The 27,369-nt window shown below is 42.5% G+C and overlaps 1 protein-coding gene across 5 annotated transcripts in view; it reads right to left on the reverse strand.

Annotated features, from left to right (window-relative positions):
- Positions 1-18,189: 18,189 nt before the first annotated feature.
- LOC310868322 (ATP-dependent 6-phosphofructokinase, platelet type-like) overlaps positions 18,190-27,369 on the reverse strand; it is a 43,077-nt gene continuing 33,897 nt past the window's right edge. For all 5 annotated transcript variants that reach the window (XM_083778704.1, XM_083778705.1, XM_083778706.1 and 2 more), the window contains 3 exons: positions 24,626-24,725; positions 21,007-21,112; positions 18,190-19,867 (listed from right to left, as the gene is read on the reverse strand). In XM_083778704.1, the coding sequence (XP_083634830.1) occupies positions 19,705-19,867; positions 21,007-21,112; positions 24,626-24,725 (369 nt within the window). In that variant the 3' untranslated portion in view covers positions 18,190-19,704. The remainder of the gene's footprint in view (positions 19,868-21,006; positions 21,113-24,625; positions 24,726-27,369) is intronic.

Genomic DNA, 27,369 nt, shown 5'->3' on the forward strand with positions numbered 1-27,369 from the left:
AAATATAGCATTTGGCAGCTTATCAGTTATACAGGCGGAAAAGGTGTGCTAGTGTCGAGTAGCTAGCCAGGCTTTAATGTTTCATGTGCATTGACAAAAAGGAATACAGATTTGTATTCATCCACTCTCTGGCTGAAGACCAAAACACAATACCAACGGAAGCATGTGCATCTGTAATGTGGGCACATGCAAGCTTATATTATGAACAAAGGAGTGAGAGAGAGTGAGTGAGTGAGTGAGTGAGTGAGTGAGTGAGTGAGTGAGTGAGTGAGTGAGTGAGTGAGTGAGTGAGTGAGTCAGTGTGTGTGTGTGTGTGTGCGTGCGCGTGTGTGCACGCGTGACTGCGTGTTTGTGTGTCTGCTTATACCTGCAGGGAACACATGCGGGTTCATGCATGCCTATTTGTGGTGTTCACGCTCGCAAACATGCATGCCTATGCCCTTGCACGTATTCCATTGTGCACATGCTTGCGTGTGCTGTTTCTGTGATGTGTTTACACGTTCCAGGGGCGGGCGTGTGGGGGTTGGGGGCTCCCCTGGGACGGTGTCCGCCAGGCTTGTCAACTACTGTCAGTCAGTCATCAATCCCACCCCCACCACGCAAGCATCCACGGTCTCTATCGGCCTCCAGTCCATCCCCCAATGCAACACAAAAATGCTGCAGAAGCAGTGGTGAAAAGTAACTAAGTGCATTTGCTCAAGTATACTGTACTTATACTTTGCAAATATTCTATACTTTATACTTACTCCAGTTCATGTCAGAGGGCCTCTGACAGAGGCACATGTTGTAGTTTTTACTTTAGTTACAAGTTACTTCGTAGACGTATATCTTTATTACAAAACAAGCAGGCCTATTCACAATGTGAGCCCTGACTGAACTGTGTATAGCTGATCTACAAGCTCGCAACGTATCACATCGCAACATGTTGTGAGCTTGTAGATCTGCTATTTTGGAAAAGGTTCAAATGAGCAGCAAATGACAAATAAGCAGGCCTAGACTTCCTTTTGGTACTGTACTTAATATTCTGATGGTGACAATACTTTTGTACTTATTTTGCTCAAGTAAAGTTTTAAATGCGTGCAGGACTCTTTACTGTACCTGTTAAGGTGTAAAAGTTAAGATGCATATACATACCCCAGTTTTAGGTAATTAGTTATCACCTTTTTAGTTGATGACGTATCACCTTAAGCGGTAATAAGCTATATTCAAACTGGAGTATGAAGAGGCCTTTACTCTACATTTTGGTGCTGCTACATTTACTTAAGTATACATCCGATCACTTCTTCCACCAGTAAGCAAAAGCAACCATAGGGACTGTCGCTCCTACAGTATTTAACCTCTTTGCAGCACTCCTGCCTACGGCATCGCTCTCTCTCTCTCTGGGTCTATCTATCCCTCTATCCATGTCTTGCTCTCTATCTCTCTTTCCACACACCCACTCATTTTGCCCCCTTATCAAAGCCTTTCTGGCTGTTTTGTTTCCCGACTCCGTGGAGAGTTATTACTCGTGACAACAATCACGGTCGTTTATTTTCCCTCCACTGCTGGCCTGTGTGTGTGTGTGTGTGTGTGTGTGTGTGTGTGTGTGTGTGTGTGTGCGTGTGCATGTGTGTGCGTGTGTGTGTGTGTGCGTGCGTGCACGGTAGGCTAGTATTACCCTATGATATTCAAGAGCTCCCTATTAAATATGCATGAACCCAGGAGATGAAAATTCATTTTGGGAATGCTCTTCTCTCTCTCTTTCTTTCTCCCTCTCACTCTTTCCCTCCCGCATTCTCTCTTTGAAAGTCCAAATATGCCTTCATCTGCCTTTGTATCAAACCATTAATTTATTATTCATTTTGGTTAATTTGGTTACTATCGTTGATAGTGTAATGCAACAGCATAGTGGGCAACAATATTATCGACCCCCCCCCCCCTTAACAAGAATAAAACAAAATAAAACAATTGACGCACAAAGTCCCCCCCCCAAAATTTCCGAGCAAGTTTGCCCTGAGACCTTGCCATCCATGAATATTTAGGGCCGTAAAATGGGAAATATTAAATTGAATTATGTATGTATGAAGGGATGTAAATCTGTATTAGCACACTGCAGTTGTTCTCCTCTGTCTCTCGCTTTGTCGGCGACATGATCCTCTTCTTCCCATGCTATCCATCCCTGCTCAGTTACACGACCTCTGACCCCCCCCCCCCCCCCCCCCATGCTGCAACACATGCATGTGCGGGTGTGCATGAAATGGACTGTGATGCAGGGTAAGTAATGATTCGTCTGCAAAGAACCAGCGCCAGGGCCAAGCATGAAAGGCATCATAGATATACAGACACAGACTTGTTGTGTGGGAGGTGAAGTCAATACAATCTGAGGAATAAAACACCACTACAGTAAGCTGTATTGATGCATTTAGGAATGTATGTAAGTAGCAAACGCAATAAAAATCGGCCCCCATGCCATTAGTCAGACGGCCCACTGTTCTGAACTGAAGTATGACTGGTCGGAATTATAGCTAACACAAACTCTGACTCTTCTGACGTCAGAATAATGAGCTGTGGGACCAAATGTGCAGCCCCTGTTAAATCTGAAGTGTTAACCATGCACTTAATCCATTCCCCATGTACATTTTGACAAATGGCTTCTATTTCTGGGGAAAGTGTCTTAAATAAATAAATAAGCACAACACTTTCGAATAATTTTGAACATTTTTCCACAACGGAGACACCAGCCATAACATGGTTAATTAAACTCGCACACCTGATTTATAGTTGAGTGGCGATGTCAGAAAAAAAGAAAACGCACCCGTCTGGAAACACGATTTGTTTGTCATTTTAAGTGCACCCTCATCCTAAAGTGTGCGTCTCTTCTGTACTGTATATGCACTGTCTGTGCATTTAAGAGAGGATCGAATAAATAACATGCAGGAGCTATGATGAAGTGCATGTGGTTGATTATGTATTCCACTGGGTTTACTAAAGCTGCATACAATTTGCAAGGGTTGGCTTTGTGCGGAATTCCCCTTGTCTCTAAAAAAGACAGTGCAGGGCAGGCCTATATTAACCACTTTAAACCTGGCAACTCTATTTTGGGCATGTCATTACGTGTGTTGCACTGTTGCACAATTAATGCCAAGGGTACAGACATGGCTCACTTGACAGCTTCATGCATACACAGACAATGACATACATCTAAATAGATAGTTTATAATAACCTAGTAGGAGTGAGACACTTGCTCAAAGCATTCGCTGAAAATATCACACACACATTCTGTAGCAGCATCGGGAAAGAAATAGTGGATCTACAACGCTCCACAACACGATACATTGTGAGCTAGTTATACGATAGTAGATCGACTATTACCGGCGAAGAGATTTGATGTTGATGGAGAAAAGGATGGGGACTCAGTACAGAGCCCTGGGGGACTCCCTATAGTCAATATGAAGTGAATAGGGTTTAAGTGCTTACAGTATATTGCTATCTTTAAGTTTTATGTCAGAGAGAAGTAGATAGCAGTGTGTACATATACAGTATAGTGGCCAATCCATGCAGTGCAGTCTGCTTCAAATAACTTTATTGACATAGCCAATGTCGTGACACCAGGGAGCTGTGAGCTTATTGATCGGCTACTTTTGGCAAAGAGATTTGTAGACGGACACAATCGTTGTAATTGAGGTCCGTTTCACGACGAACAGAGACTTTAAGTGGAATTATGTCCCAGATTGTAGCTTTAATTAATCAATTTAAGTGTCACTGAAATGCCTTTTTGTTCCTGAGCTGATGGTAGAAGGCTTCACATTGCACCAGTCCACTGCACCTTTGCTTTAAACTCTGCTTCAAATGCAGAATGCAAGTAGAGAACAGTCCCATGCACTGATACTAATCCCAGGGGGGCATAATAGGCTGGCACTCACTCACCCACACACACACACCTATTTGCATAACTGCATCTTTCATGAGCTGTAGTCAATGCCCGATCCATATTGTAGAGGTATATGTGCTTATTTCTGTGTGTGTGTGTGTGTGTGTGTGTGTGTGTGTGTGTGTGTGTGTGTGTGTGTGTGTGTGTGTGTGTGTGTGTGTGTGTGTGTGTGTGTGTGTGTGTGCGTGCGTGCGAGAGAGAGGGAGAGAGAGAGCATCATTAACCTTTTACATTACATGTGCAGGTTCTCAGTGTGAATTGATGTAACTGTAAGTCTAGCAAATCAAGTGAATGCATGTTTAGTGTTTTTGTTCCACTATGTCTTATATTGATGCCAGTGCTAAGAAATTAATGTTTGTTAATGTGTGTGCGTGCGTACGTGCGTGCGTGCGTGCGTGCATTACTATACTTGTGATGGCAACATGTCGACACAAGGATTTGTGAAATGTGAAAGGTCCTTACAAGATCCTTACAAGATGTATTTTTTAAGGTTAGGTTACGACATTTAGAGGTTTGGTTTAAGGCACAGACTTATGCCTGAAATCAGAGATCTTACAAAATAAATGCTATTCTGAAATATTTAGGTCCTCACAACAAAAGTAAAAAAAATGTGTGTGTATGTGTGTGTGTGTGCGTGCGCGTGTATTGCACTGACCATGCATGCTCTCACCTCTGCAGTCTGCACACGCTTGCGCATGCATGCTGCAGTCCCAACACATTTCCGCACGGCACAACAAATGGCGGGGCCTGCCTCTGCAGTCATTGAGCATGTCCCTTCTCCACCTCTAACAAGAATTAGCGGACCCCGTTTCTGTCTCTTCATCACCTTCATGGTCCCTGCTGCTGGCACCTTGTTTAGGCTCTGGTCAATAACAGCAGGAGAAGGATGGGCCACGCTGGTGGGTGGTAACGCCACCCCCACCGCTCTTATCAGGTAAAGTGGTTTTTGATTAGTGTTAATGGCAGGGACTTAATGGCCCTCCGCTCTTATACGCACGAACACACACACAAAACATGTTTGTGTGTGTGCGTGTGCATGCACGTGTGCGTGTGTGCGCGCGTTTGGGAGTAGGCCTGTTGGGTGGTGGCTGCTTGACTGTGAATCTGTGCGTTTTGCCACTTGAACCCCAGCATCCCAATTCTATGGGGAAGAAGGGATTGAATGTAAAGTGGAAATAGTTGCAACTAGAACTGCACTCTGTCGAGTGCATACTTGCTTGTTGCACACTAGCCCATTCTGGGCGGGAACCCATATTGGTATCTTACCCCCTCAGGCCGGGAACCCATATTTGGGTTCTGTACAGTATGTACAGTATTCAAAAATGTAAATTTTTTGATGCTGCTATATAAATATTTGAAGTTTTTCAGAAACCTTAGGTCAGGATTTAGAGGCGTTTTTAGAATCGGCCTTAGGCCATAAATGGCCTACTAGTGCGCAAGCAGAGCGCGCAAGTACTTTCGACCGCTACAAACTGTCAAATCTCAGTTTCTCTGTGAAGGAACGTTTGAAATGTTGATTAGGTTTAACTATTTGCTACCTACCTACTTTATGCATGTTAAGTAATGACTACTTGTGCCTGCTTATGGCAGTGGTGCCAGATTACATACATGTATACATAAGAGCATTACCTTTAATTCTCCCAACACTAAAACATATCGTCATTACGTCACCATCGAAAACCAATTACACTCTGGCATTGGGTCCTTTAATCCACATCTTTATTACGTCATCATTGAGAGCTAGTTATACATATACTATGTATATGTATATGTAATTTATAAGTTGATTAGCGGTTTACGCCATCATTGAGAGCTAGTTATACATATATATGTAATTTGTAAGTTGATTAGCGGTATACTGTGGTTACTTTGCGCCAAAAACCGTCCCAGCCAACCCGCCACTTTTGATGCGTATGCAAATAAAACAGCAAGTTGTGCCTGATTTGCTGGGTTCAGATTACATACTGTACATGACCATATTTCTTACGTCATCATTGAGAGCTAGTCATACATATACGATATATATGTAATTTGTAAGTTGATTAGCGGTATACTGTGGTTACTTTGCGCCAAAAAACGTCCCAGCCAACCCGCCACTTTTGATGCGTATGCAAATAAAACAGCAAATTGTGCCTGATTTGCTGGGACCAGATTACATACATGACCATATTTCTTACGTCATCATTGAGAGCTAGTCATACATATACTATATACTGTACAGTATATGTCATTTGTAAGTTGATTAGCGGTATACTGTGGTTACTTTGCGCGAAAATCCGTCCCAGCCAACCCGCCACTTTTGATGCGTATGCAAATAAAACAGCTAATTGTGCCTGATTTGCTGGGACCAGGTTACATACATTACCTTTAATCCTCCCAACACTAAAACATATCATTATTATGTCACAATCGAAGACCAATTACACTCTGGCATTGGGTCCTTTAATCCACATATTTCTTACGTCATCATTGAGAGCTAGTTATACATACCATGTACTCTGGTCCCAGCAAATCAGGCACAATTTGCTATTTTATTTTACAAATTACATATATATAGTATATATGACTAGCTCTCAATGTTGACGTAAGACATATGGTCATGTATGTAATCTGGTCCCAGCAAATCAGGCACAATTTGCTGTTTTATTTGCATACGCATCAAAAGTGGCGGGTTGGCTGGGACGGTGCATACGGACCGGTGAAACTATTACTTGCGCGCTCTGCTTGCGCAAGTAATTATGTGTGTGTGTGTGTACAGGGCGGGCAGTTCTTTCGGTGAGCTTGCGTGTGTGCTGTGTTTGTGCGTAAAGGAAGAGCTTGCGTGCGTTTTCCTCAAGGGCATGCTGGCAATGCATCACGTTAGAATGGGTGGCCTGCCTGGAATCTCTGTGCAGTGATGGATCGGAGCTCGTTTTACCCCCAAACCTGCTCTTTAACCGTTACATAAAAAGCACTGTCGCTTTTAGCTATCTGCAGAATGCTGCATGATGGTGACTGCGTTGCAATCCATCCAGCCAGGGGAAGGTTCACCATGACTGCAGGGGGACAGTAATTGAGTACATTTACTCGAGTACTGTATACCTATATAAGTGCAATTTTGAGATACATTTGATTTACTTGAGTATGTCAATGTTTTGATACGTTACACTTCTACTCCACTATACAGTATCTCAGAGACAATTAATAGAACATTTATACTATCTGCTATTTATAGGGGAGAGCCGCCAAGGATGTAACATTTTGCACGTTTCATTTTTTTACTCAGAGATCCGTTTATCTACACATGTAATATTTTCAGGCAACGGACCTACACATGTCAGCTACCATAAACCACTTCAAGTTATTTTTTTGATAAAATAGGTCGGGAGTTATTAAACCGAACGGGGACGCTGTTTCAGTGTTACATTTGCTGCGCATATCGGATTAATTGTAACGGCATGCATGATAAATGTAACAACGCTAAAAAACACCATTAAACATATCGTTTTCAACTTAAAGCAATTATATTTCATTGAAGCAACTCCTTAGCATTGTTTTCATACCATGGATGTGATAAGAAAATGTATCAAAAATAAGGGAAATATTAAATAGTATCGGGTGTACCAGTTTGGGCTTTTATTTATTTTTTGTCAGTTCAATGGGGAAATACATTGATTAAACAAACGTTTGATTGATTGAGTTGTACAATGTTATACAACCCTAAACTAATTTTAGAATACACTGCACAATACAATACAATTTTAGAACATATAATATTGGCCAATATGTCAAATATGTAAATATTACATATAATGGTATTGAATGGAAAGCGGACCATTTCTAACATGTTACAAATGGCCCACTTTTGCAAGTTTTTTTTGCCGTTGCTTACAGACCAGAATGAACGTGAATTCCGTCTAAACACGATGCAAACTAATGAAGAACATAAGCATGAAGACATCCATGTGGATTTTTATTCACCAACACCAAAGAAAAAAATTGTAGCACACATATACTCCAGGTGTAAAATTATACGCCTTTTGAAAAAAGTCAGTTCTTCGCCAATAACTCCCCGTTGGATAAAGGTAAACACTTCAAACTTCCTGGGCACGTAGAGTACGTTGCTGTACACATACTGACGCGATGGCGTCATGGTGGCGTTGACCAATCAAGAGATAACGTCCATGTTACAACCGTGAAGAGTTACAACCTTGGCGGCTCTCCCCTACTATCTGCAAGACCTATACTTGCAGATTTAGATTATTGTTACAAAACGTACATGAATCAATGAAGTCTTACAGTAGGCTATGATACTTTTTATCTAGTCAAAATAATCGGCTATTTTCAAAAGCTTGACAAATATTTAAAACATTGATAAAAACTTGTGAATAGGGATGATCAGCATGAGATCTATAGCAACACGCTAACAAGCCTTTCCAAACTGAGACACAGAAATATTATCGCTGCACAGAGTTTATTAATGAAAAAATAAAGGGAGGCTCCGCACTCAATACAATCTGTGCATCATCGGGTATTTCTTATTGCAAGGACCAATTCTTCAGGCCCTTTATTTTCTCATTTCTAAACATTTGTGACTCCAGCACCTCACCTAAATCTATCGGCAGATGATTGGTGGCTTTTTGAAAGACTTTGAAAGAAAGCCGCTCATAGCTTTCATGACAATCGGATTTTCTTTTCCGAATCAAAGGAACATAACCCAAGCAGTCCGTGGATGTGTAATATTGGCGAGTTTATCGCCGTACAATACAATCCCCATTATTATCCATATTATTTCTACATTAAGGTATTCCACCAGTGTCTGTGTTATACTTGCCATCCCTCCAGCCAGGGGAGGTTCAGTATGCTAGAAAGCACGACACAGTTCATGGCCTTAAAGAGCAAGAATTTGGCTTTTCTTGTTGTTGCATAGCTCCTGGGTGTAGCAACTCATGCTCCAGACGCCGGCTTTCCAAAATGCTCGGCATCTGTTGCGACAGACAGACCGCCTGGCATGTTAATGCAGAGTTAATATTATTCTTATGAACTACGAGCGACTTCAAATGTTAGCGGGCGCTTGTGTCAAATTAGCGTCAGCTCCATTAATGCCACCTTCTATTTCCTGTCATGCTCACACATTCACTGCACTCACACATGCTTATGGTCACAAAGTCGCAAACTGTCATGCACGTAGGCTATTGCCCACATGTACATGAGGCGTGACATGTGCACCCGCGCGCGCACACATGCATACACCTTCTGTACAATGAGAGTCACATGTGCAACCGTTCACACCCCCACACTTCAGAGATCAAACAAACACACACACTTTGAGTATGTGTGTGACTGTGACTCACACATTACACACACGCACGGACGGACGGACGGACGGACAGACAGACATGTGCAATGTGCAGACAGACAGACATGTGCAATGTGCAGACATGGGCAGACAGACAGACATGTGCAGGCAGACAGACAGACAGACATGTGCAGGCAGACAGACAGACATGTGCAGGCAGACAGACATGTGCAGGCAGACAGACAGACAGACAGATACACACACATGCGCAACTTCAGAATCTTCCACAGAGAGGCGAGGGGAGGAAAATGAATGTCCTCAGTCATTTATCACAGAGCCCCAAAAGTACAGATGAATCCAGTGATGAAAATCTGTCCTGAGAAATGTCAGGAAGATATTAACTTCAATACATCAAAGCAGAGCGGCCGTCTCTAAGCTGACTGCCAGTGCTCCTAGCCTATACCCTTCTGGTTAAATTGGTGGAGCAAGCGCCCCAACGGCAGCCATGTAACGTCCCCGGCTCTGCACATTTGTCACATGGAAAACGAGTAAATAAAGACACAAGTCACTTTCATGTAAAAGATTAACATCGGAAATCACGCGGAGCGAATTTCATTAGCGCTCAAATACCATTCTTTAGATCTGTCTGATCCCAATGAAGTTTGGGGGGAAGAAGCGGGAATTGGGGGTGGGGAGTGTGTCTGTGTGTGCATGTGGGGAGGGGGTTCTTTTCATGTAGATTTCACTAATCGCTTCCCAAACAAAATACTGCCGACTTGTAGTAATAAGGAAGTTAAGGCTCAGTGGACAGATAGAGGGAGAGAGTGGAGAGGCTAATGGAATAGGGAGCTTTCCATGCCTCCCTGACTGGCTTAATTGCCATGGGGAAGATTCTCCAGATGAGAATTGGAGAATGAGCTTGTCCGGTGGTTTGTGGGAATCCTAAATTGGTGTGCGACTCGGGCCCCGCTTTAAGCCGGGCCTCGTCTTATGTGTGCGCGCATGCAAGCATTCGTGTGTGTTCTTGTATCACTATTGTCAGGGCCAAAGGCGGAGTAGCCAGTAGAAGTTCCCAGTTCGAACCCGGGCTCCCCCAGAGTTAGTGTCAAAGTGTCCTTGAGCAAGAGGCTGAACCCCTAATTGCAGGTTGATGACTTGAATGGTTTCCTCTGCCATTGGTGTATGAATGTGTGTGTGAATGGGTGAATGTAATGCACAATATATGTAAAGTGCTTTGGATAAAAAAGCACTATATGAATGCACCATTTACCCCCCAATATATAGAATTTGAGAATTTACATTGTGTGGACCATTTTCTTGCAGGTCCTCACAGGAGAGATGGTTGTTTTATGGTTAAAAGGGGGAATAAGGCTTACAATATGGAGAGCATTCAGGCTGGGGTTATGGTTAGGATTAGGCATTTATAGGTTAGGCTTATAGCAGTTGAGGTTGGAGTTATGATTTGTACTACATACACCGCTGTAATGCACATGTATAGTAACACAAACACACGTGTGCGTGTGTAAGGGTGTGTGTGGAGCATCAAATCCCCTGGACAATGTGTGGAAATGGCTCCTGTGATTCAGTAGTATTTCTTTGTCAACCAACACCAACCAGAGTGTGTTTTCAAAGCTGCCAATAGGGAATGAAGCAGGGAACCTATTCACGTCGGAAAATCCATAAGTTCTGCTATACTCTGTCACCTCCCCTGAAATGTATTATAAGCTCGTTTATTTTTGCATGGATTTATTTGCTCATAAATATTCAGTGGGCTACCTGTCACGTATAGGCCTGCACAATTCATTTGGAGTAAAAAAATAAATAAATTAACAGTTTTTTCAATAACACCAAGCTGGGATTTATTGGCTCTCATTACTATTGTTATCACAAAACCTTTATGGCAATCTATTTTAGTACCAAGGCCAGCCATATATGCTATTTACAGCACAAGCACATTGTTCATCTGTGTTTACGCCAGAGTGTCGAGTCAGAGTCGGCGAGGGAGAGAGATGGTGAATGTGCTTTTAATCTAAAAAGGGTCAATTTGCAGAGGCCATTTCAGAGATTCAGTGCGAGCCTATAATTGGGGGCCTTGTCTGAAGACAATGTAGAAGTAAATGAAGACAAAGTTACTGAGTGTGAGTCGGGGCAGCTAAGGGCCGATTCATACTCCTATTTTAGAGCCGAATAAAAGTCGGTTCGGCTCTGTAGAGCCTACAATTTGACGTCATTTGAGGTTCGGGGGGGGGGGGGGGGGCGGGTACCGTCCTAAAGTCGGCTCTTCGGTGCTACTGAAAATTTCTGACGAGCCGAAATCATTTCGGCACTACAGCGCCGAAACAGCGGTAAAATAGGAGTATGAATCGGCCCTAACACTAACACCCTTCATTTTCAACCTTTAATCATGCCGAGGAGATCAAACGTGCATGTGATTTCTGAAGGGGGATGAAAGAGCGAGACGAAGAGAGGGAGAGAAATGAAATGCTAATTAGTATTGATTACCTATGTATATATGACCCCACGGGTTCCGCCTCGCATTCTTAAATCAGCCCAAATTATTGGATTTTGTTAATTTCATGCTCAGGGAGAGGGAGGACGCCAGCAAAATGCGGCGAATGGCCTCGGCCACGATCCACATATGCCCGGAGAAATGATGGTGACATTAGTGACAGGAAATTATGCATCTTTTGTGTGCCGAGTTGTGGGTGTAAGAGCTTGAATTAGCCACACGTAGCAGATGATAATTACGAAAAGAAGAAGCTGTGGGGAATCTTGTGTGATTCAGGTAGCTTTTTTTTGTACGCATTTCATGTGACTGCGCGAGTGCGCGCGCTGTCACTTAGCAATGGCGACAGACAGTCTTGCCATGTCTGCATGTAATTGCTTATGGACAACGACAGGGAAAAAAGGTAGATCCATTTAAGCGGGAAGTATAGAGCCCAATTACATATACACATATTTAATACACCCATGGGAAATTGAAATTTCCTTTCAAATGATAAGATTAATTAATTAAAAATAATCCTAATTATGGCTGTGCATTCTCTCTCTCTCTCTATCACACACACACAAACACACGCATGCGAACACACACACACACACACATGCGAACGCGCACGCACACACACACACACACACACACACACACACACACACACACACACACACACACACACACACACACACACACACACACACACACACACACACACACACACACACACACACACACAATAATTTAATCAACTTTAACGACATAAACCATACACTCGGGTACCCCAGGGGCCAGGGGTCTGTTCTATTTTCTCTCTGCACCAAATCTCTTTGCTATAATAAAAAAAAATAGCCAATCTACATATAACAGATCACATGGCCACAGTAGTTTGTGAGCTTGTAGATCTGCTATTTACATGTTAATGTTTTGCCAGATGTAAACTTATCTAATAAGGCATGCATATAGAAGGGGGCTGCTATAGCGTTTGTGTGGTTAATAATAAGCCATGTATTGAAGTAGTCCAGAGCTGCATTGGGCAGCAGCAACTAGTCTCTCAAGGAAAGGAGGGCACTGTTTTGTCTTTATTTTTGGGTTCTCAGATTGGGCAGCAAACTGACACTGAATCACAAATTCACAATGGACTTGATGAACCCACCGAGCAGCAAGGAGAGCAAAGTGCTTTGGCGCCACCTGCTGCTTCCTTGGTGCACATGCATGCACTATCAACAACTATAACTAAACAACTCATCTTTTTGTCATTTCCTGAAAACTGTTTTGGACAAGGTTTCTGCTTGTTAGCGACAAAATTAAGAATAGAATAATTATTCAGAAGGGTTAAAACGGTGAAGACACGAGGCCCACAACCATTGGGTGGCGCTATAGCACTGAAATAAATATGAGTCTCCTCATGCCAAACAACTTGTGTTCTGACTTGTGACCTCTGCCCTTTAGATCACCCACTATTTTGAATTTAATAATAATTTCTTATGTCAGCTCCAGGCCAAACCGTGCAGTAGTCTTTTTGCCAAATTATGCAGCAATATGGTATAGGGCTATGTCACCCTGCTTAGACACGAAGCCCACAACCATTGGCCAAATGCTTTGAATAGGCATAGCTCATGAACCGTTTGACCGTCAGTAATAAAACTTCAATACACATATGCATCTCATCACGTGAAACAAATGTGGTATATGGGGACCTGTGACCCTTAGATCTCCCACCATTTTGAATTACAAGAAAAACAACTGTGAAAGAAGCACATCAACACATTCATAAACAACAAATGACAAATAATTTACTCACTGACCACTTACTTTATGTCAATGATTCAACAGCTGCTGGATGAAAAAACAGGCATTCGGTGTAAAAGGATCGAGGAACAGCTTAGTTATTAGTACAAGGCCAAAGCCAACATGTTTTCATCTATAATCGCTCTCTTCATCAGGGCAAAAACAAAACAAACAAACAAAAACAGCCTGTTTACTCAAATCTGGAGAGCCAGAGACCGCTGTTACTGAACAAACACTATATCTGTCTAGAAAATTTGTTTTAGTATAGAAAGAGACTTGAAAGAATTAGTGGACTTCAGTCTTCAACTTCAAACTATGGCATAAAATGTAATCTTTGAGTTTGAAGAGTCTACTTACCGATGAGGACACACAGAAGTCGGAGGTTTGTCATGTTGTCAGATCAAAGATGAACAAAGTGATACGTCCTGCTTCAAATCATGCTATAGTCCTTCTTTAAGATAACTACAATTTACATGCACTTATACAATACTATTAATTTGAGCTCAAACTGTCGGCACCAAACTCAATATGAGTTTCTATGCAACATTTGCCGTGGATGAAAAGGTCATTTACATAGATGCCCTGAGCCAAAAAAGGTTGAGAACATTTAACATACTGTATGTATGTACTGTATGTATGTATGTATACAGTACACTCTTCAGGCTAAACCTTGACACACAAGGCCCTGTAACTCTCCCTCAGGAATGTTACCCGTGTTGCCTACATCTCACTTCCTAGTCTGTTCTTCTTCTTCTTCTTTGGGTTTACTGGCGGGTTGCAACCAATTTCTTTCAGGTGTCGTATACCGCCACCTACTGTACCGGAGTGTCGACTCCATGCACCTTATTCCTTACATGTTATGTATACTAGTATTGGTGTGGTACGAGGTGTATTTCCGTAGGATGTTTTTGCTAAAAGTGATTTTTTTGCTTTTTTGGCTTTCATAGGGACCAAACTGTCAGAAAATGATGGGGTTCAAATTTTCCCGACCCCCACCCCTTATTTGGGGGGTCATATATTTTGGGACCCCCCATAATAGTACGCCAGACAATGAATGTCTATTAATAATAATATTAGGGTTGTTTTATAGGTTTTTAAATATTCTGAGTTGATTTCTTACACTTTGAAAGTAGCCAGAATAATCTTTTCTGACTTTTGGTTGGGGTCTTTCTTCACCCGGGGCCCCCCGGACTCATCTCAGTACTCATTACATTCCTCGCTCTGCTCCTGTTCCAGAACAATGTCAAATTAGATAATAATTTAAGCATTAAAAGTTTACAAAAATGAGTAGTAGTTAATACCAGGGGTCTTCCACAGCACCAATATATGTGATTTGCAAGTATTTCGAATATTATTAGAATATCTTGCGTTTATGTACCTTTGAAAGTACTTTGATAGTTTATTAGTATTCTACCATTATTGTTGACAGATTACTGCAGGGAATAAAGGTATTGCAACTTCTCACTTTGGGCATGCAGAACGTGTCCATTTATTTCACACACTGCACTCACACTCACACTAACAACAAAACACACACACACACACACACACACACACACACACACACACACACACACACACACACACACACACACACACACACACACACACACACACACACACACACACACACACACACACACACACACACCTATCCTCTTAAAGAGCCCATGGTCAATTATGCCTACAATACATTATTTGCAGGATCAATTCATCTTCGTCATCATCATCTTGAATGTCCTCCCTGATAGTGTTGACACAGTCTCCACCATAGCATTTGCAGAGAGGAGTGCAAGGCAGGTTATTGTTTGAGCAGCTGCACCGTCCCTTGCAACCTGCTTTGCAACCACATGTGATGAGCTCAAGTACTGCCTTTGGAGCAGGGAGGGCAAGACACCTGACTGGAACATACCCTCCACTAGCTGAATTCCATCCATTTTGTTCGATTGGTGGAAGCTCAGGGCAATTTGTCAGGTATGAATGACTTATCCCGCATTGTGATGTTGGCACAGAGGATATGTGGTAGCAGTGCAGCATGAGTTGGAGGTAGCATATCTCACCCTCCAAGTTATTTGACTGAAATAGTTCCCATCTAGTAATGGCAAGGTTGTTGGACCTTTTGGACTGTAAACACGGCATGCAAAATGCTCCAATGACTCCAATGGTGATGGAAGCTTGCCGTTAACAAGCTCAGGAGGAATGGAATCATCAAGCCTCAAGTAGGCATTGACCCATGTCTTCTTGGAGATTCCAACACATTTTCCTACCCAGTCAGCACCAGATAAATTGTGTAGGCCCAGGAAAATTGTGTAGGCCCAGGAAGAATGTCCTTTTTTGCCCCATCTGACACAAGCGCTGATGAAACCAGACTCTTCAATGGTGTGTTCTCTTTGAACAGATTGCCTCCACAGTGCAACTCAATCAATTTACATTGCTTGAGAGCATTTTCCCTTGACCTCAATGCAATCTCTCCTGAGAGCTGATAATGTTCTTTCCTTGAAGACCTGGAAGCTTTTGGGAAGCTGTTGAGGTACTGATTCACTAGACCAGAAAGATGAGGTGTGGTAGTGACTAGTCGTAGTAGTCGGTCCAGAGCTGCTTCATCTCTACTGAGTCCAACCATCCCACCATGTCCCTTTAGCTTCTTGATTTCCTGCTCAAGGGCTTGATCTGTGAAGAGATGAGTGAACGGTATCTCTGACTTTGCCACCACAAATTCACCTGACTTCAGTGCGTTCCATGTTTCTGGGTCATCCTGTTCAAGAGCGTTCATTTGGGCAAGATAGACTGGCATCAGTCGAGCATATTTAAGGAGATCACGAGCAAATAAATACTTGTTGAGTTCCTCTAAGGATGACAAGTAGGAGTAGCCCTCCCAGTCACCTGACCGACCAACAGAAAGACAAAGAGAAAAGAGAAAGACAGCAGCAGCCTGGCTGATCTTTATTTAGCAGCAATATTTGCTACACTTGGGTCTGAGGCACCTTACTAAAAATATAGCTGATCTACAAGCTCAAACTACAACCTTGTAGATCAGCTATTGTTGGCTAAAGTTCTCCTTGGAAAAGGGATGCTATGGTTCAAGTGGTTTAATGTAAAAAAAGAAAAAAGTTCCTATCCCACAATGATTTGGTGGGCCCCTGTATAGTAACTCTGAGGACCCCCTAGGGGTCATGGGCCCCCGTGGAAGACCCCTGGTATTGGCTACTACTATTTTTTTATATCAGAGCCCAGCTACAAATACTTTTATGCTTCATTTATGATCTAATTTGACAATATTCTGGAGCAGGAGCAGAGCAAGGAATGTAATGAGAACTGGGATAGGCCCAGGGGTCAGTCCGGGAGGTCCCAGGTGAGGAAACACCCCTACCAAAAGTAAAAAAAGATTATTTTGACCACTTTAAAAGTTTAAGAAATCAACTCAGAATGTTTTAAAACATACTAAACAATTCTAATATTATGAAAATCGGACATTAACTGGCTGGCATACTGTTCTGGGAGGTCCCAAATAGATGACCCCCCCAGAAACGGGGTGGGGTCGGGAAAATTTGAACCCCATCATTTTCTCATAGTTTGGACCCTATAGAACCAAGATCAGCAAAAAAATCAATTTTAGCACAAAAATCCTACGGGAGCTGTTTTTTTGACGCCTCGTACCACACTATATTGTGGGGTGTTGCACCCTAGATCCTGTGAAAGATCTCGTTCAGAAAGTCAATCAGTGCTTTTTGTTTCAGTCATCCGGACTCCGTTTCCTGGTGTTCCCAGGAAACCTGGTAGGTTCCACTGTCTTTTTGCCTCAGCCATCTTGTTTCAGAATTGTCCTCTCTTCCCCATACTTCCTGCAGTGCATCATAACATGTTCCACATTTTCTGTGACATTACACTCTTGACATCGATCAGTGGGGCTTATCCCTATCATGAACAGGGTTTTATTTAGGCCAGTGTGGTCAAACCTTAATCTGGTCAGGACTGTTTCCTCTCTTCTGATCCCTCTCATCACACCTTTTTTCCTAGTCTGTCCCTCCAATACACACAATTAGAATGTGTCGGTGTGGCATTTATGTGAAAAGTTACACAGTCTGTCGTAACCTCTATTTATGACTATAACTATAACTCACAAGTCACAACTTACAGTAGGCTACTGTGCTCAGAGGATCACCATTTTCTAGTTAATGTATGACTGCAGGGTCTATGTATTTTTAATCATCAAATACATTAATTCATTCTCCATGTAACCACCTCAGGTGTGTTTATGCCAGCTACTGTATAAACATGTACACTTTTTTGTAGCGTGACTGTATGATTATTGAATCTATACTCATTAAGAAAAATTACATGACATTATTTATGATTGTTGAATTTTCCCTCAGGAACATCATGAACTCAGCAACAAGCTCGTACCCATACGATAGTATGCAACTTTATTGTCCATACGCACAAGTGGAAAATTGTACTTATTATTCTTATTTACACCAAGTCATTTTGCTAAAAAGATTAAGGCACTTGGCTCCTGCACTTAATAATAATTACAATCATACAATCTCTCTCTCTCCCCTATTTTTCTGGTTGTACCAAGGTAAAAAAAATGAGAAAAAGAGTGTCTCACTCACCCATTCTCCCAATATACTATTACGTTGCATACCGTACTGTACCGTACAGTACAAGGTATAACAAAGAACTCAAAGACTAGGGGACCTTTTGTATAACGGATGTTTATTTTGGTGGGAAACATCAGCTGTTGCTTACACATTTAAATTACCTATACTTAGTACAGCAGTGCCTAAATTAAATATGTTACATCCATGAGTTTCGAGCAAAAAACAATGAAGGGTATTAAAAAGTAAAACCTTTCCTGAAATGTAAGCTCATCAGGCAGTATGCGCTCCACCTGCAGCAAGCAGTCGAGTCCTCGTCTCTAACTAAGAGGTTGCTTTTTGCCTCGTCCGTGTGTCGGTCTGTTGACCGACCTATCTCCACGAACAACGAACGGATTGTTGGTTTTGGTGACCCTGGTGAACCTTTCCCTTTAGCGTCACCATCAGGCCAAACTTTCAGTTTAGGCCTTGGAGGACTGCACTCTACGGAGCGTAGTTGTGTACGTGTTGCGTCGGTCTCACATTAATACGCTGAGCCTCACACTGGCCCTATAGGCAAATATATATAGATATATACTGTATATACACACACAGAAAGGTTCTACAGAAGAATTTATACCGTCATAGCCTACTTAAAGAGGTTCAGAAACAGAGAAAGTGCAATTTTAGAAATGACGGCGACAACAAACAACCAGGGCAACAAAGATACACATGTGAACAGTCAGTGGTTGTTATGTCATGGCATGGGTGTTCTGTGTGTGTCTACACATTTGACTTTGAATATTCTTTCAAAGTTCAGGAGCACTGCAGAGCTTTAGGTTAAAATTCCTAGTAACTTTACCAAACAATGGATTACACAAATTGGAAAACAGACCCTTCTGTGTGTGGTGTTGTCAGAACATGATCACACTTTGCTAGGCGGGAGCTCAAGAGGCTTAATCAATACTTTGTCACACGGTCGCATCGCTCTACACAATTCAAGTATGTTCAACTTAACCACCTAAACCCTCTAGTCTCAGTGAAACGGACTTGAGTTACTGGGACCGTTTTTTTCCGCCGGTCTACACCAAATCTCTTCAACAAAGATAGCCGACATACAGGCTCAAACAATTGCTGCAACGTGAGCTTGTAAATCTTCTATTTCTGCTGAATGTTCCCCCCCAGAATAGGCCTCATGGGGTTCAAGTGCTTAATACATAATTGTTTCAGCCTATTTAGACCAGGAACCCCTATTCGCTGTAATACCTTTCAATTCGGGAACCCCTTTTTGTAACATTAGCTGTCGCTATATACTGTATATAGCAACATATATATTCATATTTTGAATAAAAATCTGACGTTTTTCAGAAAAGATTTTGAAGGCGCTTTGTAGAATCGGCCTCAGGTCTAAATGGTACAACCCCTACAGTAACACAGCCGCGCGACGAAGTATAAATTGAGTCTGAACAGAGAGATGTTTAAACTGGCACTCTTTTTTTTTACAACGCAACGATACGCTGACTGCCTGACAGACTGAGGGGTGGTGATGGTGGGGTGGGCGTATAGGTACAGTAGGTATGGGGACGATGACACACAGTGGTCCACTCCTGGCAGGCCCCGGGCCGGGCCTCCTCCACCCTGCACATCCCAAGCTCACATGGTGACGGTGGCAGCTCCGTCGGAGTCTCTGGGCCGGTTGCGGACCACATGCTCCAGCTGGCCGGCGTCCGACACGTCGTAGCTGGTCTTGTACTTGGCCAAGATTTTCATCAGTGGACGCAGCTTCAACCACCACTGTTCCTTGGGGATCCGGTGGCTGCAAGACAGACAGACAGACAGCACATCGTCATCCATTAAATGATTAAAGGATGTTTTGGATGTTCTTTCGAAAAAAGAAAGAAAAGTTAATCTATCGGGAAACCAATAGTGGGAGGCATGTTTGCCAATGCATACATAGACATCAAACGGGGTTTCAGCCCCTGCCCTTTTACCCAACTGCCCTTTCCAGACCACGAATGCAGCATTTACTACATGGTGAAACAAATGCAAAATGCGACTCCCCCCCCCCCCCCCTCCTGAACTTCAACGCAGCATTTTACGTTGAACTAATTTGTTTCGAAATCCATGTCCGTACACCGCATCTCCAGTAGATAAGGAGTGCTGGGCTGCGACACGTTGAGAGCTTGTAGATCTTCTATTTGCTATTTTTGTCCAAAAGTGCCCTCTTACGAGATTTCAGCCCCTGCTTCTCCAACACTCTCTGCACGTCTCTGATGTTTGCCCATCTCTTTTGTACATACAGTAGTCTAGTGTTTGTATTTGTTGTATTTTTTGATCTCCGCACACTCGACTTACTATTATGACAACAGGTGTGTCGGGGACAAGGCAGCAGACTGCAGACATGTAGGAGAAGGAGGGAGACCTGCACACTGTCACTTGCTGGTTCAAGAGCTTTTTATTTAATGTCAAATACAATATTTCGGTCTTTCGACCTTCCTCAGGTTACCTGAAAGTTACCGAAAGACCAAAACGTTGTATTTGACATTAAATAAAAAGGGGTCTCCCTCCCTCTCTACATGTATTTGTTGTATGAAATGAATTTGCTGTATGGAATGGAAACAAGTCCCCAGCATTTGTATTGTTGTCCTTTTAGCTTCAATGTCTACTGTACCACATGCTGTTTACATTTCTGACTAAAAGTTAGTAAAATAAATTCCAACATGATCAGTTTAAACTACTGTATACAAAAACTGTATTTGAACAGAAGTATATTTTGGATTTACATCATAACAGTAAAACAACAAAGGAAGTATAATAGCAATTATCATCACAATATGATTTAAGGTATGATGCCCAGTCATATTAATAAGTACACAAATGTAACCAGGCAAAGCTACTGTATACATACACAAATGTACTAGTTGTACAACATGATAATGTAACAGTAATACATACACAAAGTCAGTCTCCGGTTTGAGCTGTAGGACAGGCTGAAACACCAGGGCTCTACGACGCATTCCCAGTAAGCAGCATGAGTCCTCCGTGTTAGCGAACACTCGGCCTACACAGGACAACACACACAGCAGTGAGCGGTGGAATACATACTGTATATGGCTGTCGACACTGGGGCTGGGCCATATTGACAAAGAAATCAAATAGCGCCACATTTTTAACCTAATACCTCAATATGAAAAATGTGACAAACATTTTGGGGATTGTTCATTGGTGGTTTTTCTTGACATTTTTAGAAGAGATTGTAACGTGGATATGATGACGAATCAGGTAGAGGCGTTTGTTGTTCATTTCAAGTTCAGATCATCCTGTAATTTTAACTGCAGCGGTTTCTCAAAAGTGTGGTCCAGGGTTCCTTGTGGGCGTTCCAATTGGAGCCTTAAAAGGTCCGTAACTCTGAGTGTACAAATAGAACCAACATTTGGTTCCATTTCAGAACCACTGGTTAACAGCAATGCAACCTTTATGACAAATAATCAGAAATTATTGGTGAGGTATGTTCACATAATGAGGAATTTGACTGGGTTGCATTGGTTTTATAACAAACATAATCCCAGATTATTTCTATAGTCTCATACTGATATATTGCCCAGCTCTAGTCGACACCACCTACAGAACAGTGTTTTCCAGCAATTAGTGGCTTTAGTTCTTTGCTAGTGATATGTTTTGGGTTAAAATACGTATAATAGCTCTATATTCCCATAGCAATTATCGCCAGCGTGTTTGTTCAATAACAGGAGTCTCGGCATATCTCCACTTCTATAATTAACGGAAAATACATGTGAATACCAATTTCATCCAATCAGGAGGGAGACCTGCAGGACAAATGATACACAAGTCAAATGGAAGTGATGAAACAAATAAATGAGAAAGATTGGAACTGGAACACAAGCTGATATAAATTATCTTTATGGGGTTCTCTCTCCTGACTGGATGAAATATGTAGCCATTCTGAAAACGTATTTTCTGTTCATTAAAGAGCTGGCGAGACGGTAAGACGGTAAAACAATGTATAGCAATGATACCTATCACAATATAGATATTTAACTTTTTTTTTTCTCTAAGAATGTTTTATCCCACAATTTTGTAACCGGGGTTAGGGTATTCTTAATGAATGCTCTGTGCAGTGAAAGCGTGCATGGCAACAAAGACAGGATGGATGTGAGGGCTGAGGTGATATGCGACACAGGACTACTGATACTTTGTGAACTGAGTACTGAAGAACTGAGGTCGGGGTGCACACACAGATCCGACACACCAAAGGTCCGAAGCGCGGGGAAAATGCGATGCTCCGACATGCGCTGCTCCTGCGCTTGTGGTTGTGGTTAGGTTAGGGATTGAGGTTTCGGATCAATAGTATGTCGGAACTAAAGCCTGTACCCCTGAGGTCAAAGCCACATCCCCTGGGTCATAAGGAAATGTTCCCAATGAAAAGTCCCATTGACTTTGTATACATATCACTTAATATAACCCCCTAGGGCTGTCACGATGGTGAATTTCTACTTTTGTGGATTAATCGCCACTCAAAAAATTGTGAAATTGTTAAATTGCGTTTTGGGCTTTAAACATTGGCACATAAACACAACAATAACATTTCCGTTTTTGGCTTTTAGGCTTCGTAAACAAAGAATTGCACAAGGCAGACATGACAAATAATTTCAATATACAAAGAAACAACTGACTACCAAAAGAAGATCCCAGTGGAAATCTGCTAGAATTATTTTCTCTAGACGCCTGTACAAATCATACTGCATCATATAACTACATACTACCCCGATCAGAAATGTGTCATCAGCTTTGCTAGGGTTAATATCGCTGACAACGCGCCACTTTGCGACATGCTGATGATCAGCATGTTCAGGTTACGAAAGTCACCATTGGCCGGGTTATTGCGAGGGTGCTTATTAAGCTCTCTCTACTCACCCCCCAGTGCCCCACCCACTCCCTATAGTAGATAAACAATACAGAATACCTGAATACAATAATAAATTGTTATTTTTGGAGCACAGTTCTTACAGAGGGTATGTGCGTGACATCATCATCATCATATCCATAAGTTATGCAGGGACACCTACTGAGTGGCAAAAAACTAATTTCTGGCCTTGACATTCAAACAGAAAAGTCCTATGTGATTGCATTAAACGACGTTAAACTCACTTTGCCACTCACTATATGCATGCGCATAACCTCTATTAAGTGATTTCATGGTTGATGGTGATTTTGATTGGAAACATTTCTTTGAGCGTACTCTATGCTCGTTTACAGTATGTACAGGATAACTGGTCAGGATTTTGAATAAAATGATGAAATAAACAAGCTGTTCTAAGCTGTTCTAAACATTGATGGTGACATGAAGCTCTACAGACAACACAAGGACAGGTGAGACGAGGGGGGGGGGGGGGGGGGGAGTTGGCGAGGGCTTCCAAAAATATAAAAATATTATATTCAATATTATTAAATATAATATTGAAGCATGAGTTGAAGCAGCACTACAAAGCCAGGAATATAGCTGAATAAACAGACAGATGGTCATGGAGTCAGGAAACAGACAAGTGATTTACCTTCATCTTATGTCATCCATGTTGCACCACAAATAGACAGGAAAGAACAGGAAAGAGTTCCAACTTTAACTTTTAGCCTTTAGGTAAGATACACTGCAGTGTGGTTTCTCAACAGAATAGTTAATTTGCAATTAGTGAAATTAACCACTTAAACTGTAGATTTAGTCATACAAACCTGGGACTGGAATATTTCCCTGCCTATCTACACCAAATCTCTTCGCCGGTCTACAAGATCACAAGACGTCACAACGCAAAATGTTGCGAGCTTGTATATTGACACTTTTTGTTCCTCTCAGAATTGGGATGCTGGGTTCAAGAAGTTAAAAAGATTAAGCATCACAAAGAGACCTATGCTTTTCTGGGAATAGAGGGGTGGGTCATTGTCAATCTAGTGCTGGAAACGGACGCTGGCTCGCTATTGGTTCACCAACCTTGAAGGAAGAGTGTGTGTGTATGTGTGTGCGAGTGCATGAGAGAGTGAGTGAGTGAGTGAGTGAGTGAGAGAGAGAGTGAGTGAGATATTGAATACAGGTGCAGGTCATGATCTAAGAAGAGGGAGAGAGTGTGGGATTCACGGAAATGTCAAATGCTGCTTGCGGCAGCAGTCTCTTCCTGGTTTTTTGACAGCTGCTGGATGGAAATGAAGCTTAATTTCCATCCACCAGCTGTCTAAAAACCAGGAAGAGATAGAAAGAGAGAGAGAGAGGGGAGTGTGCCACATTTGCTGTGCCACATTTGCAGGGGATCTCCTTTGAAAACAAAACAACTGCGGTTTCCGAGGCTAGGGGGGGGGGGAGATAAACACTTTTGATTCAAGTAACATTCACATAATACAAATCCATAACCACTTAATTAAATTCATTAATGACTCCATGACAGATCCAGGTAAAAGATCACACACCACACATCTGCAGGGAGAATCTACTGTACACGACACGGCACGACACAGCAAGTTACAAGCTTCTATCCAACGCCACGGTTGTTCTACTTGGCAAACGTACCGTGTCTGTATGTCTCCTGCAGCTTCTTGGAGATCCACTGCATCGCCTTCGCTGAGATCTTGGTCCCGAAGTTACGGTCGAACGGAGAAGGCGCCCCGCCCTTTCAGAAGCAACCAAGCCAAAATTACTTGTAAGGCAGTGGCGCTCAAAGTGGGGTCTGGTTGAGACCCACCAGGGGTCATTGAGGAGGTGCCAGGGGGTCTCCAGCAAAATAAGTTCATAGCATCAAAGTCAGTTTAACCTATACATCAGCCATTTGAAAATAGCCAATCTGCAGGCCCACAACGCACGCTTGTAGAATAGATGTGCCATTTTCAATCATCTGTCTCTCTCTACTAATAAACACATGTCCTGCTTGTGTGCTACAGGCTACAGTCACTGCCAATATCCTCTTAAATTTTAGAATGCCTAGTCATACTGTAAAATATTACACTTTGAAAGCAACTTGCCCAGCACTGCTCGAGGGCACCAAATCAGGGCAGATGCAGGGATTTGAACCCGTGGTCTTCTAGCCTGGTTAATAAACCAGACCGAATCAGCCGTTGGCAAAAGAAAATTGCCTACCGGCGGATTTCGGTCTGGAGAGGCTCAATTTTACGCCCATTTCCTACTCCAGAGAATGTGGCCTCCAATAGGGACACGGTATGCAATATGGGCGGGCTTTGGTACAGTGACGTTCAATGCTTGAGACCTTTGACTGACAGTAGCTCTGACCAATTGCGTCAAAGAGAAAATGTTTCCCTGAAAATGAAATCCAAGCTGAGCCTCCCCAGACTAATATCCCGCGGATCCGTGCGACATTAGTCTGGTTTATTAACCAGGCTAGTGGTCTTCCAGGTGCCAGGTGGTTTCTCTACCACTGCACTGCCCTGCTGCACATTTGCTGTTATTCTCTGTCTTATATGAGGTTGCACAGGAAAAACCTTAGTGTTAATCTATTATCTAGACTCCTAGGGCCTGATTCTTCAACGTGTTTCCGCTGATATATTGCCGTGACGCTGGCGGAAAGGCATTTACGTGGATTTCCCACATTCATTTGGAATTCATGGAAATGGCCGTGAACTTGACGCTGACTTTGGTTCGTCGGTAACTCCGCTAAATCCTCCGCCACCTCTTTAGGTGGCGGAGAAATTTGCGGAAGCATACACATGCATATAGATTTATTCAGAAGGCTTTAGTCTTCATGCTGAATCAATAAATAGTCCCCAAATCTCAGATAAAATATGTAGGCATGTGCCCCCAACATATTGGTCGATCAGCACAAAAAATCAGCACAAAAAACGATATATATATATATATATATAAAAAGCCGAGTGCACTTGTATGCCTAAATGCATGCATTATAGGCATAGAGTCCCATATACAGAAACTGCCCCGCAAGCCGACACCTTTTTATTTATTTATTAGGATATTTATATCATGCGCGATTGGGGATGCTCACTCGGCAGCCTTCTACTCGAAGTGCAACGGTTGTGAGCTTGTAGATCGGATCTCGCGGACTCGCGCTGCATGTTAAAAAACAAATTCACAGTTATAATAAGAACATAGGCTTATCTGCATTCTGCACTGTACGAATCCAACATAGTTTAGTGTAGACAGTAATGCCTGCAGTAGGCGGCGGCAGGCCTAATGAAATTGTTTTGTTACGGAGACTGTCGGTGTGTGTGTGTGTGTGTGTGTGGGGGGGGGGGGGTGCGTGTGTGTGTGTGTGTGTGTGTGTGTGTGTGTGTGTGTGTGTGTGTGTGTGTGTGTGTGTGTGTGTGTGTGGCGGAGGGCAGACAGCAGCGTACTGCCGATCCGATTCACATTGGAAAATGAATAGGGCTAATTAGCCCTATATAAAAAAATAGAAGACCAATATTAGCCTAATGAATGCAGCGTGTTTGAAAGTCGGCCAGTCATATCAGTTTTAAACCAGCTCACCTCCACTCGTGAACATGACGGACACACAGACAGAATTTATAATAATGTATATTTATATTGATCACATATGGATGCCACACACAGAATAGTTTAACTCACTGGATAAACTCACTGGATTATAATTTCTTCAGACAAGAGGATCCCAGGCCTACGAGGTAGGCCTATAATATATTTACTTATGAATGTATGGGCTACTGTTCTTTATCGCGCAACAGTGTCGAGGGCCCATGCAGCCCCCCTCCCTCTCTCGTCTCTCTCTCTCTCTCGCTCTCTCTGAAAATACGACTTTTGCATTGACATATCCGATATTTTAAATATCGGATATGTTTTACCTCTGCAAAGGTGTGAGTGAACACCCGCCTTGGTCCCGAACTTAATTAAATAAATTATAATTATATTGCTTCAGCGGAGCACGCACCATTGTAAGCTTGGATATAGCAGTGACCGCGGCTGTGATCTCAGACAAACTGCTGTCTGCTGAGTCATGCTTGAAGCCTTTTATGGTACGATATGGGGCGTGGATCAATGCAGATGAGGTTGTCGGTTGCTTTTCCGATCACTTTGCACCCGCTGCTTTCAGTATGACATACACCTGCGATACGCCAGCGCACCTGTGGTACACACCACTCTCTGAATAACACGTCATCTCAACGTAGCTTGATCGGACGGATAAATACGATATCTGTTTCCGTCACCGTTACACTCTGGCGCATTTCGTTTTTGAAGAATCAGGACCCTAGAGTGCATATACTGTATGGAACCAGGTGGACCTGTACTGGTCCTGGTTCCATTTCTGTCTGATTTCAATAGTGCACAGAGTA

The sequence above is a fragment of the Protomyctophum parallelum genome, assembly GCF_964188405.1.
Source record: "Protomyctophum parallelum genome assembly, chromosome: 12".
Lineage (NCBI taxonomy): Eukaryota > Metazoa > Chordata > Actinopteri > Myctophiformes > Myctophidae > Protomyctophum > Protomyctophum parallelum.